At 44.9% G+C, this 14,165-nt stretch overlaps 1 protein-coding gene across 5 annotated transcripts in view; it reads right to left on the bottom strand.

Moving 5' to 3' along the window:
- ARID4B (AT-rich interaction domain 4B) overlaps positions 1–14,165 on the bottom strand; it is a 486,307-nt gene that overhangs the window by 80,957 nt on the left and 391,185 nt on the right. For 4 of the 5 annotated variants that reach the window (XM_029593836.1, XM_029593835.1, XM_029593834.1 and 1 more), the window contains exon 17: positions 12,801–13,034. In XM_029593836.1, coding sequence (XP_029449696.1) covers positions 12,801–13,034 — 234 coding nt within the window. The remainder of the gene's footprint in view (positions 1–12,800; positions 13,035–14,165) is intronic. The other variant, XM_029593838.1, reaches the window with a different exon arrangement.

Raw genomic sequence — 14,165 nt, forward strand, 5'->3', positions numbered from 1 at the left:
AAAGCATGCTGACAGAGCAATGCAGCTATATGCAAACTGGGAAGTTAACTGCACCCATGATGGGCCACTGAAATACATGTGGTCATTAGTTTGGCTCAATGAAATGTTTTGCAATTGACCAATAAAAAAGAAGGATTGGAACGGTGTGGCTAGGGTACCTTTCTTGGACTGACAGAACACTGGATTTTTCAGCACGATGTGGCACATCTCAGTGGCATGAGTGCAAATCCTAGACCTAGGGGAATTCTGCGCTACTGAGGAATACAGAATTTGCGCAGATTTCCCCATTCGCTTGCAGAATCCAAACCACACCGCTGCTCTGAGCGCTAGCGCAGGCAGGATCGTAGCAATAATTAATATTTGCTCTGCAAGCCTTGCCGGAAGAAGAAGAGCATTATCCCCAGAAGCACGGGTGAGGCTCACAGGAGGCAGACCCCCCCCCCCCGGGGGGGGCTGGGGCGGGAGAGAGAGAGAGAGAGAGTGAGAGAAAAAGCACGTGCACTATACAAGGGAGACCATCATTCCATATATATCTATCACTATAAGAGGGGCGCTTTCAATTTAGGGTAAAAGTTGGGCAGGGGGTGGTGTTACTAATGTCAGCCTAGGGCGCTGTAGACCCTTGCTACGTGAGAAAAATGTGAAGGCTCTTTGTTTTCTGTACTATTATTTAAATGAAAATACTGGATTGCACTGAAATGCAGAATGATAATTTACAAAAAAATAATGAGCTAGATTTTAAAAGCATTACTCGTGCAAAACGGCCATATATGTGCATATGTGGGCCGCGCGCAAGCAAGGCGGATTTTAAGAAGCCGGAAAGGGTGTATGCGCGTACAGAATAAGGAGGTGGAAAAAGGGGCAGGTCACGGGCTTTTCGGAGGGAGGTCTAAAACTGACGCACGTAACCACAAATTTTGCATAGACAACGCGCATATGCTGCCTGCCTGTGTGAGAGAGACTCTGTACAGAGTCAGTCTGAACCTATATATATATGAACCACTCAAAGGGGCACTTTGAATGGGGGTGGGTATGATGTTAGAGACACATTCAGGAGGTATGCACAGTAAAATTGACATCAGTAAAGAATTATAGCCCTTGAAAGTGATGAAAAGGAGTAGATCTGTACAATGCAGCTAGCACTGCAGTGTGCAAATCAACTCCTCATGTTAGACTTTTCATCACTCCGCTGAGTGCGCAAGAGCAATATGTGCGTTTATGGGCACACGTGTCTTCCTTTTAAAATTTACCAGACTGTTATTTTGACAAATAAATGGACAGAATTTTGCAGAGTTTAGAAAATATGTGCGCAGAATTTTCAATTTTTTTTGCGAAGAATTTCCCCAGGAGTAAAACCGTGATCTGAGTGTGTTTCTTTGAGATGGTGTCGGAGTGTATAATTCTTTCTAAAATAATGTAATGTATTGCATTTTACAGACTGCTTCTATTGACCTGCAAGCGTGACATCTCTAAATTTAGGAATGGGTTAGCTTCTCCCGGAGTTTCATGGACCCTCCTCCTATGATGTATGGGTATTTCCATCTTGAAATTTATGTAGAGATGAGCTTCTGGTGACACATATGGTGGGATAAGTTAAATCCCCATAGTGCAGTGACACCATTATGTAATAAAATGTGAAGATGCTGTTGCATATTTAAATGTATATGGAACTAAACATTTTTCTAAGCTGATAGCTCATGTTTCCATTGGTGATGTACATCAAGGCTATGTGGATTTTATGGGTTTCTGCTTGCTTTGTTGGACATGGTTACTGCACAGCTAAGCAATGCCATTTTTAACAAAAAAAAAAAAAAATCGTGGGTGGTTTGATTGGAAGGCTGTAAATGAGTTAAGATATGCATGTCCTCAGAGGTAATGGACTTTACTCGGTCAAAAGTTTTTAACTACATTTAGAAAATTTTAAAAAACCCTACAAAACCCTGAAGTATAATTTTGACTTATAGACACCCTGGGCCAAATGGTTAACACACTTAAAGGCAGATTTTAAAAGTTGGCCGTACAGGAGTGAGACAGAGAATGTGATTCATTAGGGCTCAGTCTGATACACTATATATGGACCATTGAAAAGGGTCCTCTTTGATTCGAGGTGAGTTTTCGGGAGGTGGGTAGTGTATAGACACATTCAGAGGTATGCACTGTAAAATTGACATCATTAAAGAATTGTTGACCTTGTAAGTGATGAGAATTCTAACAAGAGGAGTTGATTTTTTACCTTTCCAGCCTTCATATGAGTATTCGATATACTGATATCTTAAGGAGAAGGACTCATAAAATCTAAAGCATTAAAAATCCTTACTTTCTATTTTTAATCTTAAGGATAATTGTCTAATGCATCATTTGGAAAAAAAAAAGAGAGCAGTCTAATAAAGAAGTTGGTTATCTTAATTTCCAAAAGCATTAAATTCTCATGATACATTGTAAGTGGAAATGGAATAGAAAAGGGTGAAATACTGAAAATGAATATCTATGAAAAAAGGAAATAATCACAAATCTAAGTAACACTATGAAACTGTACACAGATTCAGAGGTTCTAGCTAACAAGGTACAAACTCCAGAAGGAGCTGCGTGAGCCTAGGCAGGTCAATCAATGCTTTCCGGTACACATGACAGAGCCACAAATTGCCGCACAGGCGCGCGGATGTGCTTCTTGAGCACCTAGGTGTCACTAATGAGAAAAAGTAAAGAAAACAAGAAAAGGCCCACCTTTTTGGTGGCTCTCACCGGGCACATAAAGCTGATTTCTGGCAAGTTATATCTCAGAAAGTGCTCTCTCTCACCTACATTTTTCGCTCTCTTTCTACTTCCCCTCTCCATCTTTTTCTTTCCACCTCCTCCAGCCTTCCCCAACTTCTCTTACCAACCTCATATCTCCTTGTGTTACTCTTCCTTACTCCTCTAGCTTTCCCTCCCTGGAGTAGGAAAAGCATCCCAGCCCAGATCCTCCTGCCGTCACCTCCTTCTCTTTGATCTCTCTTCCCCCCCCCCTCTGTTCTCTCCTCCTTCTCTCCCTGCGCTGCATCTTAGCACCAAAACCACAGCCAGAGAGCAAGTGAGCCACAGGGAGGAGAAGCAGGACTTACGTTCCTTGAGCACTGCTGCTCCTGCCTCCTCCTGTAACGTACTGGTTGTAATCACTCTACCGTTATCTAACAGGCCACCAGAGCAGCAGTGCTTCCCCGACAGCACCACGGCCCTTGGCACTAACTTTCCGACACTGTACTGCTAAGCTACTTGCCAGCTTGAAGCATCTCATCGCCAAAAGTGAACCGGCCCCCTAGAAATTTGGCATCCTGCTATAAACAACTTTGCTACACTGTTCTTGGTAACAAAAATAATTGCTTTGGGCTGCTGTGAACCAGCACTCCTCGCCTATAATACTCCTCACAAATTAAACTGCCATGGAACAACAACAGAAGTTCGTACTAAAATGAAATCTAACTATAATAAAGAGGAAAGCTGCCCTGCACCTGCATTGCAGGTATGCAAATGGTGTGACGCCCCTCCTCCTCCCTGTACTCTTCGGCTCTGCCCCTCTCTTTCCCTGTATACTTTATCTTTTTATTGGCACATCTGCTCTGGTTTTGAGCAGAATTTCCCTGGAAATTCACTGTAAGAGTGTCCCTTCCACATACAGACACACTCATACAGGCTCCCTCACTCTCTGGCACACACACACATCCCCTCATATAGGCTCCCTCTCTCTGAAACCCACACTCAAGCATCCCACGCACTCCCCCTCTTACCAACCAAGCTGTCTCTCGCACTCCCCCACACCCCCTCTCCTCTCTCACATACACATTCTCTCTCACCGGCATCCCCCCTCCCCTCATATAGGCTCCCTCTCTCTGAAACCTACACTCAAGCATCCCCCACCACTCACCCTCTCTTATCTCCCATGCTCTCTCTCACAACCTCCCCACCCCCCTCTGACCAACCCCCTCTGTCACACCCCCTCCTCTCACACGCACACCTCCCCTCATATAGGCTCTCTATCTCTGAAATCCACACTCAAGCATCCCCCACCACTCACCCTCTCTCTTATCTCCCATGCTCTCTCTCACAACCTCCCCACCCCCCTCTCACCAACCATGCTCTCTGTCACCACCCCTCTCTCACACACACATTCTCTCTCACCGGCATCCCCCCCTCACATTTTATTGGCACATATACTCTTTTATAAGCATCTCCCGCACTCCCGCACTCCCCCTCTTACCAACCACGTTGTCTCGCGCACTCCCTCACACTCCCTCTCCTCTCTCACACACACATTCTCTCTCCTTAGCATCCCCCTCCCATCATATAGGCTCCCTCTCTCTGAAACTCACAGTCAAGCATCCCCCCATCCACCCTCTCTTACCTCCCATGCTCTCTGTCACCCCCCTCTCTCACACACACATTCTTTTTTTTTTTTGTAAATTATGATTTTATTAGTTTTAGGACAAGCAAAACAGTACAGAACCACAACACAACACCATAACAGATACAGGCAATAAACAGCCGGCAAAGCCCTTAAAGCAGATAAATATTAGGATCATGGTACCAAATCGTACAAAGCATGACATTATGAGGATATACAAACATACAGTATCCGTATAGTAATGCAAACAAGATGTAAGCATAAAAAAGTGATTGAGCCTATTTTAGTACTGGTACTACTTATTAAACATATCGTAAACAAGCCGACGGCTGAGTAGGCACCAGGAATGAGTCCAGTAATACTACATATCAAAACCGTCCCAATCCCTCCATCCCCCCCGAAAACCCCCCCCTCCCTAATCTCTCAGCTTCTAGCAAATAATCATCTCCGCCCTCTACTCCCATGAGAGCAGGACCAACGCAACTCAAGAGCAGTAACACAAAATATAAAAGAGCAATAGTAGTGTAGAATTGCAACAGGTAAAGCAATTAGTCAACCAGTGTGGGTGTGTCAGTGATGGACCTCATAGAGTTGAAGCAGTGAGGGCTACTTCTAGTGTACCCAAGCGAATACAATATCCTCCCGCCATAAAGAGCTCACACAGAAGCTCCGGCGTTATCCGCGTTACTACTCTCCCCAGTTTGTGATGTCATGTGCCTCCCTAAAAGGTATGGGTCCCATATTCTTTGGAATTTAGGCAATTGGTCATTGCGAATAGCTGTGAGATGGTTCAGATGATATACTTTATCTAGCCTGGCTAGAACATCACTTATGGTCGGCACGTCAGCTTTCTTCCACCAGAAGGCTATCTCGCACCTGGTGGCTAAGATCACTTGAGCTACTAACAGTTTTTGAAAAAGCGTACCCCCAGCCAGGACATCCTGCAACAAACAGGTGCGGGACGCTAAGACCACTGATATCTTTAAAGTATGCTGAATGTAGTACTGAACCCCCTGCCATGTACGTTGCACTGCAGGGCAATCCCACCACATGTGCAGGTAGGTACCAACCATACCACATTGTCGCCAACACTTGTCATCTGATCGAAGGGACATCCGATACAACCTGTCAGGGGTAAGATACCAGCGATATAGTACCTTATAACCATTTTCTTTCAGTGATGCTGAGACTGAGCTGCGGCCTATACTTAGGTGACATTTCTCCCATACTGGGGCCGGTAAAGAGCCACCAATATCTTGTTCCCATTTCACCTGATATGCTGGTTTTACTCCTGGTTGTCCATTTAAAAGTGCATAGATATTGGAAATGGGTTTCCCAAAGTGATCAGCATTATCACAAAACCGAACAAACGGGGTTTTCTCCTGGCCCAGCACTGTACCTAAGCGATATGTGGAAAAGAAGTGCGCGAGTTGCACATAGGCATAGTGGTCTGAAGCTGCAAGGGAGTATCTAGCCTGCAGGTCGCTAAAAGGTACAAATTTATTGTCTTTCCACAATTGACCAAGTGTGGTGAGTCCTTTGCTCTGCCATCTCTTAATAAAGGGCCCCTCCAACCCTGGGGGAAATAGAGGGTTGTATAGAAAGGAAGTATTATGGTGGAAAACATTGTCCCCAATAAGTGTCCTCCTCCACTTCTCCCATGCTTGAAGCACCACCTCTGTAAAAGAGGTAAGGGTCGTCCCTCGTAGTTTTTGGGGTGACCAAATTCTAGAGGTTAAGGGAGGGTCCCCCACCAGGGTCCGCTCTATCAATATCCACGGTTTAGTGGAACTTCTCCCATGCCAACTAACCACCACTGCCAGAAGGCTAGCATAATAATACCAAGATAGGTTAGGAACGTTCAGGCCTCCACGCGACTTGTCCCTGTACAAGACAGAGCGAGCCACCCGTGGCGGTTTTCGTTTCCAGATAAAGGAGAACAGCTTTCTCTGCCACACTTTCAAGGCTTTATCCGGGACCCTAACAGGGAGCGTCTGAAACAGGTAGCAGTATTTGGGTAAAACGGACATCTTTATTGCAGCTATGCGCCCCAGCCAGGATAAATTCAATCTATCCCATCTGCCTAGATCCTGCTGAATAGATTTGTTTAGAGAGTCAAAGTTTAAAGCGTACAGCTGGGTGATATTAGAGCATAATTTAACCCCAAGGTATTTAACCCACGATTTAGCCCTTTTAAAGGGAAGGTGGCCCGCTAGTTCCTCATATTGGACCGAATCCATGGAAATGTTTAACAATTCAGATTTGTCCTCATTCATTTTGAATCCGGACACTTTTCCAAAAGTCCTAATTTCCTGAGTCAATTCAGGCAAGGACATCTCAGGGGTAGTGATGGTGAACAGCAGGTCATCCGCAAAAAGAGAGACTTTATAGTCGCTACCCTCCACGGATATACCCCGAATAGCCTGGGAACTTCTAATCTGTGCAGCGAGGGGTTCCAATGTGAGGGCAAACAAGAGTGGAGAAAGCGGACATCCCTGCCGAGTTCCCCTCTTGACCTCAAAGGGAGAGGAGTACGCACCATTAATCTTAATCCGTGCCTGGGGGTGATCGTATAATTTAGCCACCCAATTGGTAAACTGACCCCCTAGGCCCATCTTGGTAAGGACTTTAAAAAGGAATGGCCAATGCACTCTGTCAAAAGCTTTTTCAGCGTCTACAGACAGAAGAGTGGCAGGTATGTGGTTCATCTGAACATATTCAACCAACTCAACCACTCGTCTGACATTGTCAGACGCTAATCTGCCCGGTATAAATCCCGACTGATCGGGCGCAACTATAAGCGGTGCTACCTGGCCCAGACGCCTGGCCAAAATTTTGGCCAAGATCTTCAGGTCTATATTAATGAGTGATATTGGTCGGTATGACCCGCAGAGAGTGTGATCACGTCCCGGTTTAGCCAAAACAGTGATCCCCGCCGTGTTAGCTTGCGGGGATATCCGTCCTGTGGTCCTTAAGCCATTGAACATGTGTGTGAGAGGAGCCCCAAGGGATTGACTGAAAACCTTATAAAATTTCCCCGTGTAACCATCCAGTCCCGGTGATTTCCCCATTTTTAGCTCTTTGATGATCTGCATCGTTTCTAGAACTGTCACCTCTCTATCCAAGAGCTCACTATTTTTCCCATCAAGTACAGGGAGATTTAAATTTTCTAGATAGTGAGCAACTTCCGAGTCTGATATCGCCCCATCCGAGTCATACAGTTCTTGATAGAATCTATTAAACCGTTCCCCAATCTTCCCCTGGGAATGGATATATTGGCCATCTACATCTCTGATTTTAGTAATTTGGGATTTAGCCTCTTGTTCCCTTAATCTCCTCGCGAGCTGTTTGCTCGCCTTATTCCCAAATTCAAAGTGGCGCTGTTTAAGTAAATCAAGCTGATATGCAAGCCTGCCCAGTTCCAAATCTTGCAACTCTCTACGGGCCTCCTTTAATTGCTGTAAAACATGGCTCTCTCTATGCTGCTTGTGGCGCAGCTCAAGGGCTTCAATGGATTCCAAAATGCGTAATCTTTTCTGTGCCGATTCACGTTTAACATGAGTGGCCCTAGATATAAAGAGGCCCCGTAATACCACCTTAAGACTTTCCCAAAGTGTACCTGGCGTTACCTCTCCATCATCGTTAGTGTCTAGAAAATCCTGTATGCCCTTTTTTATCTCCTCTACAAAATCTTTGTCATCTAGTAAGCGGTCATTAAGTCTCCAAAAGCGTGTCCCCTGACTCTCCCCCGCTTGGCTCAATTTTAACCAGATCGGGGCATGGTCCGACCAGGTAATACTGCCGATGTCAGTGTCCAGTACTCGGCTCACCAGCGCTTTATCTATTAAGAAGAAATCAATTCGTGAATAGGACTGATGTGGGTGGGAGTAGAAAGTGTAGTTTCGGGTGGAAGGGTTAAGCAACCTCCAGATGTCTGAGAGTCCCCTATCGTCTATAAGATGCAACAGTGCCGATCTCCCCTTTTGTCCTCCTCCATGTCTCGTGCTGGTATTATCCAGGTAGGGATTCCTGGTGATATTGAAATCCCCTCCTAAAATTAGGTGACCCTCCGTCCAGTCCCCAACTATTTTAGAGATCTTTTGGAGGAAGTCCATCTGGTCACCCGTGGGAGCGTATATATTAACCAATGTGTATAGTGTATTTTGTATGGTCACCTTCAACAAGACATATCTACCTTCTACATCTCTAAGAACCGTTCCCACCTCTGCGGTGAGATGTTTGGATAGCATTATGCCCACTCCACAATATTTACCGCCTTTTGCGGCAGCTGCATGATAATATTGGGGGAACTCCTGAGAAGCCAGAAGTTTCTCAAATCTTTTTGCCATATGGGTCTCCTGACAGAATATAATGTCTGCCCCCTGCGTTTTCATATCATGAATAAATGTTTTCCTTTTCCTCGGGTTATTTAACCCTTTAGTATTTATGGATATTATTTTCAGACTAGCCATCTACCTAAATAAGAACAGAAAACGCACTGGTCTGACCCCCAGGTTGGTTGAAAAACAAACTTGTGTGAAGAAGTTACAATTCGCACCTGTCCCACGCCATAAGCTCCATATGTATGCCCCTGAGTTGCCATGACGAGAGATGTGTTGCCCTGTCCCCACCCACATCCCCCCTTCCCTTCCCCATCCCAAAGTGATCCACGCACCCAACCGTGGATCGCGCCTATCGAGAGCGATGACGTCAGCGGGCAGGCTCCCCCCCCCCATCCCCCTCTTTGGTAACCAAACCTATATAAACCTTTCAACAATCGCGTAACTGGTTGCTGAAAACCATGCTAACCAAAACCGAATCTTAGCCCCTTTAAAGATTCACCTTTAGAGACCTTACTCAAAGTCCATATGTGACCTGAGCCCTCATAAGCTCACAAGTGTCCCTTCGCCTCAGCCGAGGCCCTTGGAAGCGGTGGATTCTTCTGGATGCCTCCGTAGCCGTTTCCCTCCTTTGGGTACTCTCTGCCACCGGGGGTATTCTCGTGGGCGCGTAGTATCCACACTCTCCGCCGCAGAGGAGCTACGTCCCCCATGTAGAATGCCTGCCGCTTTCAGGATGTCCTCCGCTTCCTGCAATTTCTGGACCCTTGAAGTTATCCCATTAATAGTGAAGCTGAGTCCAAAGGGGAAAAGCCATTTATAACGATGATTCTGCTCCCGGAGCGCCTGGACCACGGGTTTGAACTCACGCCGTTTCTGGATTGTGGTGATGGCAAGATCCTGAAAAATTTCAACCTTGTGGCCTTCCCAGGTCACTGACCCTTGTTTCCTGGCGATCCCCATCACCTTTTCTTTAATGGCAAAATTATGAAAACAGGCAATTATATCACGAGCTTGATTGTTCCTCGGCGCTCCAAGCGTTCTGTGTGCCCTATCTAACAAAATACTGGAGACATCTTCTTGGCTGTCATCGGCCCTTAGAAGCTGAATGCATATTTCCTGCACCACCTTAGCACTGTCAGTAAATGCCGCTTCTTCAGGGATGCCCCGAAACCGAAGATTTGATCTGCGCAGCCTATTCTCCATATCCTCCACATGCCGGGCTAGTTCTTCGTGTGAGTCCTGCATTTTTTGATAATCAGTGTTTAAAGCCTGAACGGTAGTGTGATGTTCCTCCAAACTATCTTCTGTGGCCTCCACACGGTGCAAAAGCTCAGTGACATCTGTTTTAATGCCCGCAACTATGTCCTCCATCCCCCGACGAAACTGTGACATTTCTTCATGAAGGGCCCCAAACCATGCCTTAAACTCCTCTCTAGTGGGAATCTGATTATCCCCAGTTCCTGGGGGCCCCGGCAATACCTCTTCCGCCGAAGCGGCTGGAGAGCGCGGCCCGTCCGCCATTTTGGCTCCCTCCTCCGGCTCCATTTCAGCCGCGGCAGCCGCGAAAGAGAATCTTTTTAGATCCAGTTTTTTTTTCGCTGCCGTCATCCTTACTCCCGGGGCTACGGCTGGGCGGTTTTTCAGCAAAAAACGAGGCCTGGAAACGCCGATGGCATGCGATTAAGAACGGGGGTTGAGCAGCCCCGGATTCAAGCTGCCGGCCTGCGCGGTGACGTCATCCGCTCTCTCTCACACACACATTCTATCTCACCGGCATCCCCCCCCCATGCTGTCTCTCTCACCCTCCCCTCCCCGACACACATTCTCTCTCACCAGCATGCTGTGGGACCCGCGCCTTTTGCGGCACACGGGGGCCTTCCATTTTCGCCTTGAGCAGAAAATAACAGCGGAGACCCCTGGCATGCCGCGAACGGAGCGCGTCCCGCGGCACACACTCAGTTCGCGGCGAAGATGAAGGCCCGGGTGCGCCGATCGCGGCACACGGGGGGTCTTCCATTTTCACCACGAACGGCTCACCGGACCTTCATCCTCGCCGCAATTGGAGCGTGTGCCGTGGGACACGCTCCGTTCGCGGCATGCCAGGGTCTCCTCTGCTATATTCTGCCTGTCCTGCGATGGCCGCTGTCCTTCGTACCTTTGGCGTGTTTGAGCCTCCAAGGCGGTCAGGGAGCCGCCTGCGCCATCTATTGGCGGGCTGGGGAACATGTGTGAGCACTGACGGATACGCTTCCAAGCCCGATATACACAGTTCCTACGCTTCACAATATTTCCCCATCCTTGGACAGGCTTTTGTGCTAGTTAAGAATGATTCAGAAGGTGATCCTTACACAGTAAAAGACAACAGCAAAACGTAAGCAATAGGGAACAATGAAATCCATTTCAATCGTGATCCAAGCAATGCAAAATAAAACTACACATTTCTGTGCTCTCTTTCCACTGATTTTGTTCAAGTAGGACATGAATACATCTTGATCCAAACTGCGATGTTGTGCTCAATCAGCAAAGGAAATAGAATACCTACAATTATTTCTACAGGGCAGAAATCAAACATAGAACTGTGAAGGGGAACACAAAATGCTGTTGCACTAACAAATACTAAATGATTGAGGATTCAAACCACATAACAGGTTTCTAGTGACAATACAGGGCCTAACATTCACAACCTTTTGCTTACAAAATATCTCCTGCTTCAAAGTACTTCTCTGTACTTATTGCTCTAGGATGCTGACGCTTTCATTCTTTGCCTTCCTAAAATGTACACAATATTGTTTCTTCCTCCCTTGCCTGCTTTCAGTCAAACTAAACCTTCTTTGAGCACTATATACATCGGGAAAAATATCCTTTCAAATAAATAAACTGAATGCCAATCAATTGTTATCCCAGAGGTGGTTTAGCACTATGCTTGGATTGTGCTTGTGAAGAAAGACTGTAAAATCCTACTATAAAATTATTATAAGGAGCATATTTATGTTCAAACTGTATGGTTCTTCTGTTCAAGCTCACAAATAACAATCATGCTAGCATGTAAATTCTAGCAAATATATTCACCTGGGAGAAATAACCATTTCATGGACTGGGTATGTACTGAATATTCTCTCTCGCATGCCCAAATAATCTCCTTTTAGGGGAAAACAAAAATGAGAGCTATTCGAAGCACAATATAAGCATGGCCAAAATACACTCTTGGCATAAATATAAGCTATTTTATTGGCCCTACAGAGCACTAATGAAGCTACCTGGGAAAGTCATCACGGAAGTACAAGGCCACAGGTGACGATAAGCTTTCGCAAACTGGATCCACTCCGGCTGGAAACCACGGGCAACACTGGATCTCAAATATATGAATTTATTACAAAAGTAACAGCCCAAGATTAGCATCCAGAACAGAGACTACATACCCTGACGGCATTTTGAGCCAACACCTCTTGGTCAGACATTCCTACTGCAGCGAGTGACTTCCAGTAGCGCCAAGACCGGTTTGTGCGAAAGCACGTGTCCTTTTTTTTAATCATAGGGATCCTTTATAAAATCCCATCTTTTCACCTGCAAAGGGCAACGCGAGAAAGGGGACGGCATATTCCCGGTACAACAATTTTCCAAGCGGCATTAATGACACAGAAACAACAACAAAAAAAAAAGCTTACTATAGTACCAAATAACTCATGTGCCACAACACCGGGAAATCTCCGAGGAATAGATTGCATAACCACTCTTAACACCCGAGACAACTAAAAGACAGAAAAATGAGTAGGCTACGAGGTTTGCTTTAAACCCAAAATGATTTTTTTTTTTTTAATGCTGCTTTCAAGACCATAACAAATCAAGATCTACTGCTACACCCAAATGTGCATACCACATCACAAAGCACCACATTCACAAGTTCAAGCTTAAAGTACTTTTGGATGGGCCTTTGTTATGATGTATTAACCTACAAAGAACACGAGACAAAATGATCAAGTCACCAATTTCACAATGCAATACTGTCTACGAACTACTTTGTAAACAATCTTAGAATAATTTGTAGCTTGTAATCACTACCGTAGCTAAAACAAAGTTACCTCACATTCCATCCGCTGTAATGCACCAAGTAAAGGACCTCGCCACCTTCAACATCAGAATCTTTAACACTAGCTTCATATAATTTTTGATTTTTCCCTCGTCCGTACCGCACTTGGACTTTCATGCCTGCTGGATAGCATTCAAACTCTTCTCCCCCTCCGACTGCTTTCTTCTCATCCTCCTCCTCCTCTGCATCATCTTCTTCTTCATCTTCATCCTTATTGAGGTCATCTCTTCAAAAGAAAACATCCACAATCAAAAAAAAAAAAAAAAAAGGTAGCTCATTTCAGATCCAACCTGACAAGCTGATAAATACAGTTGCACTTTTTCTGTTACAATATACAAATAGAAGGTAAGGGAGTTAAATGTATATGAAGGGATTGTTTTGAGTATTGTAAATGCAGGGGTTGAGTGCAATATTATGAATGTAACAAAAAAAAAATGGGATTTGCTTAATGATAAAAACCTAATAATAAAAAAATATATATATAAATGAAATTGCATTTTTAAACATCAATATGATTAATTAGTACACTGGGATTGTTCTAAAATAATGTATATAGATATGTTTTAACCAGTGTGGCTGTGGATGGATTAATGTGTTTTACCACGATGTTATGTCCTAAGCATTTTGAGAACTGAAAATATGTTTTGTATGACTTTTCCATAAAGACATTTACATATTATACATTTGTCTCTCATGTAATAGATGAAATGTATGTAAAAGTATAGTGGTATTTGCTACTTTGGGGCTCTTTACATGCTTTTTATTGCCACAATATATAAATATCTCAGAGTGATAGGTATACTAATTTTAACAGGGAGGAGGTCAAAGTAAAATCTAAATAAAACATTTATATTTAGCAATTTCACCTTTTATAAGCTTTCCAACATATGGACTGTTGCCTGTCTGTAAACACAATTTCAAAGAGGGGTGGAAATTCAGCAAATTTCGCATGCAGGAAGAAAATGTGAATATCTTGGATGAGTTTGAAAACCAGAAACATGAGATCAGGATTTTCGGAGAACCAGGCCTCCAAAAAAATTCCCCATTGCTTTCTATGGAAGTTGTTTGAACTGTTAGAATGCTGACTAGCGCTCCATTCCAAATACTCCCCGCCCCCCTCCCCACACGCTTCCAGCACTTTCCACAGAGCAAAACAGGCAGAGGAAATAACGGAAGCAACTGGCAAAGGATGGCAGAAAAAGACAAAGTACACAAGCACAGCCCACACATCCACATGCTCACACAATCTCCACATACATACAACTATATTCCTCCCCCCCACACACACACTCCTACTCCCAGCACACCCATACCTACACTCCTCAGAGAGATAGGGAAAATAAATTACTGCTGCAAT

The sequence above is a fragment of the Rhinatrema bivittatum genome, chromosome 3 (genome assembly GCF_901001135.1).
Source record: "Rhinatrema bivittatum chromosome 3, aRhiBiv1.1, whole genome shotgun sequence".
NCBI lineage: Eukaryota > Metazoa > Chordata > Amphibia > Gymnophiona > Rhinatrematidae > Rhinatrema > Rhinatrema bivittatum.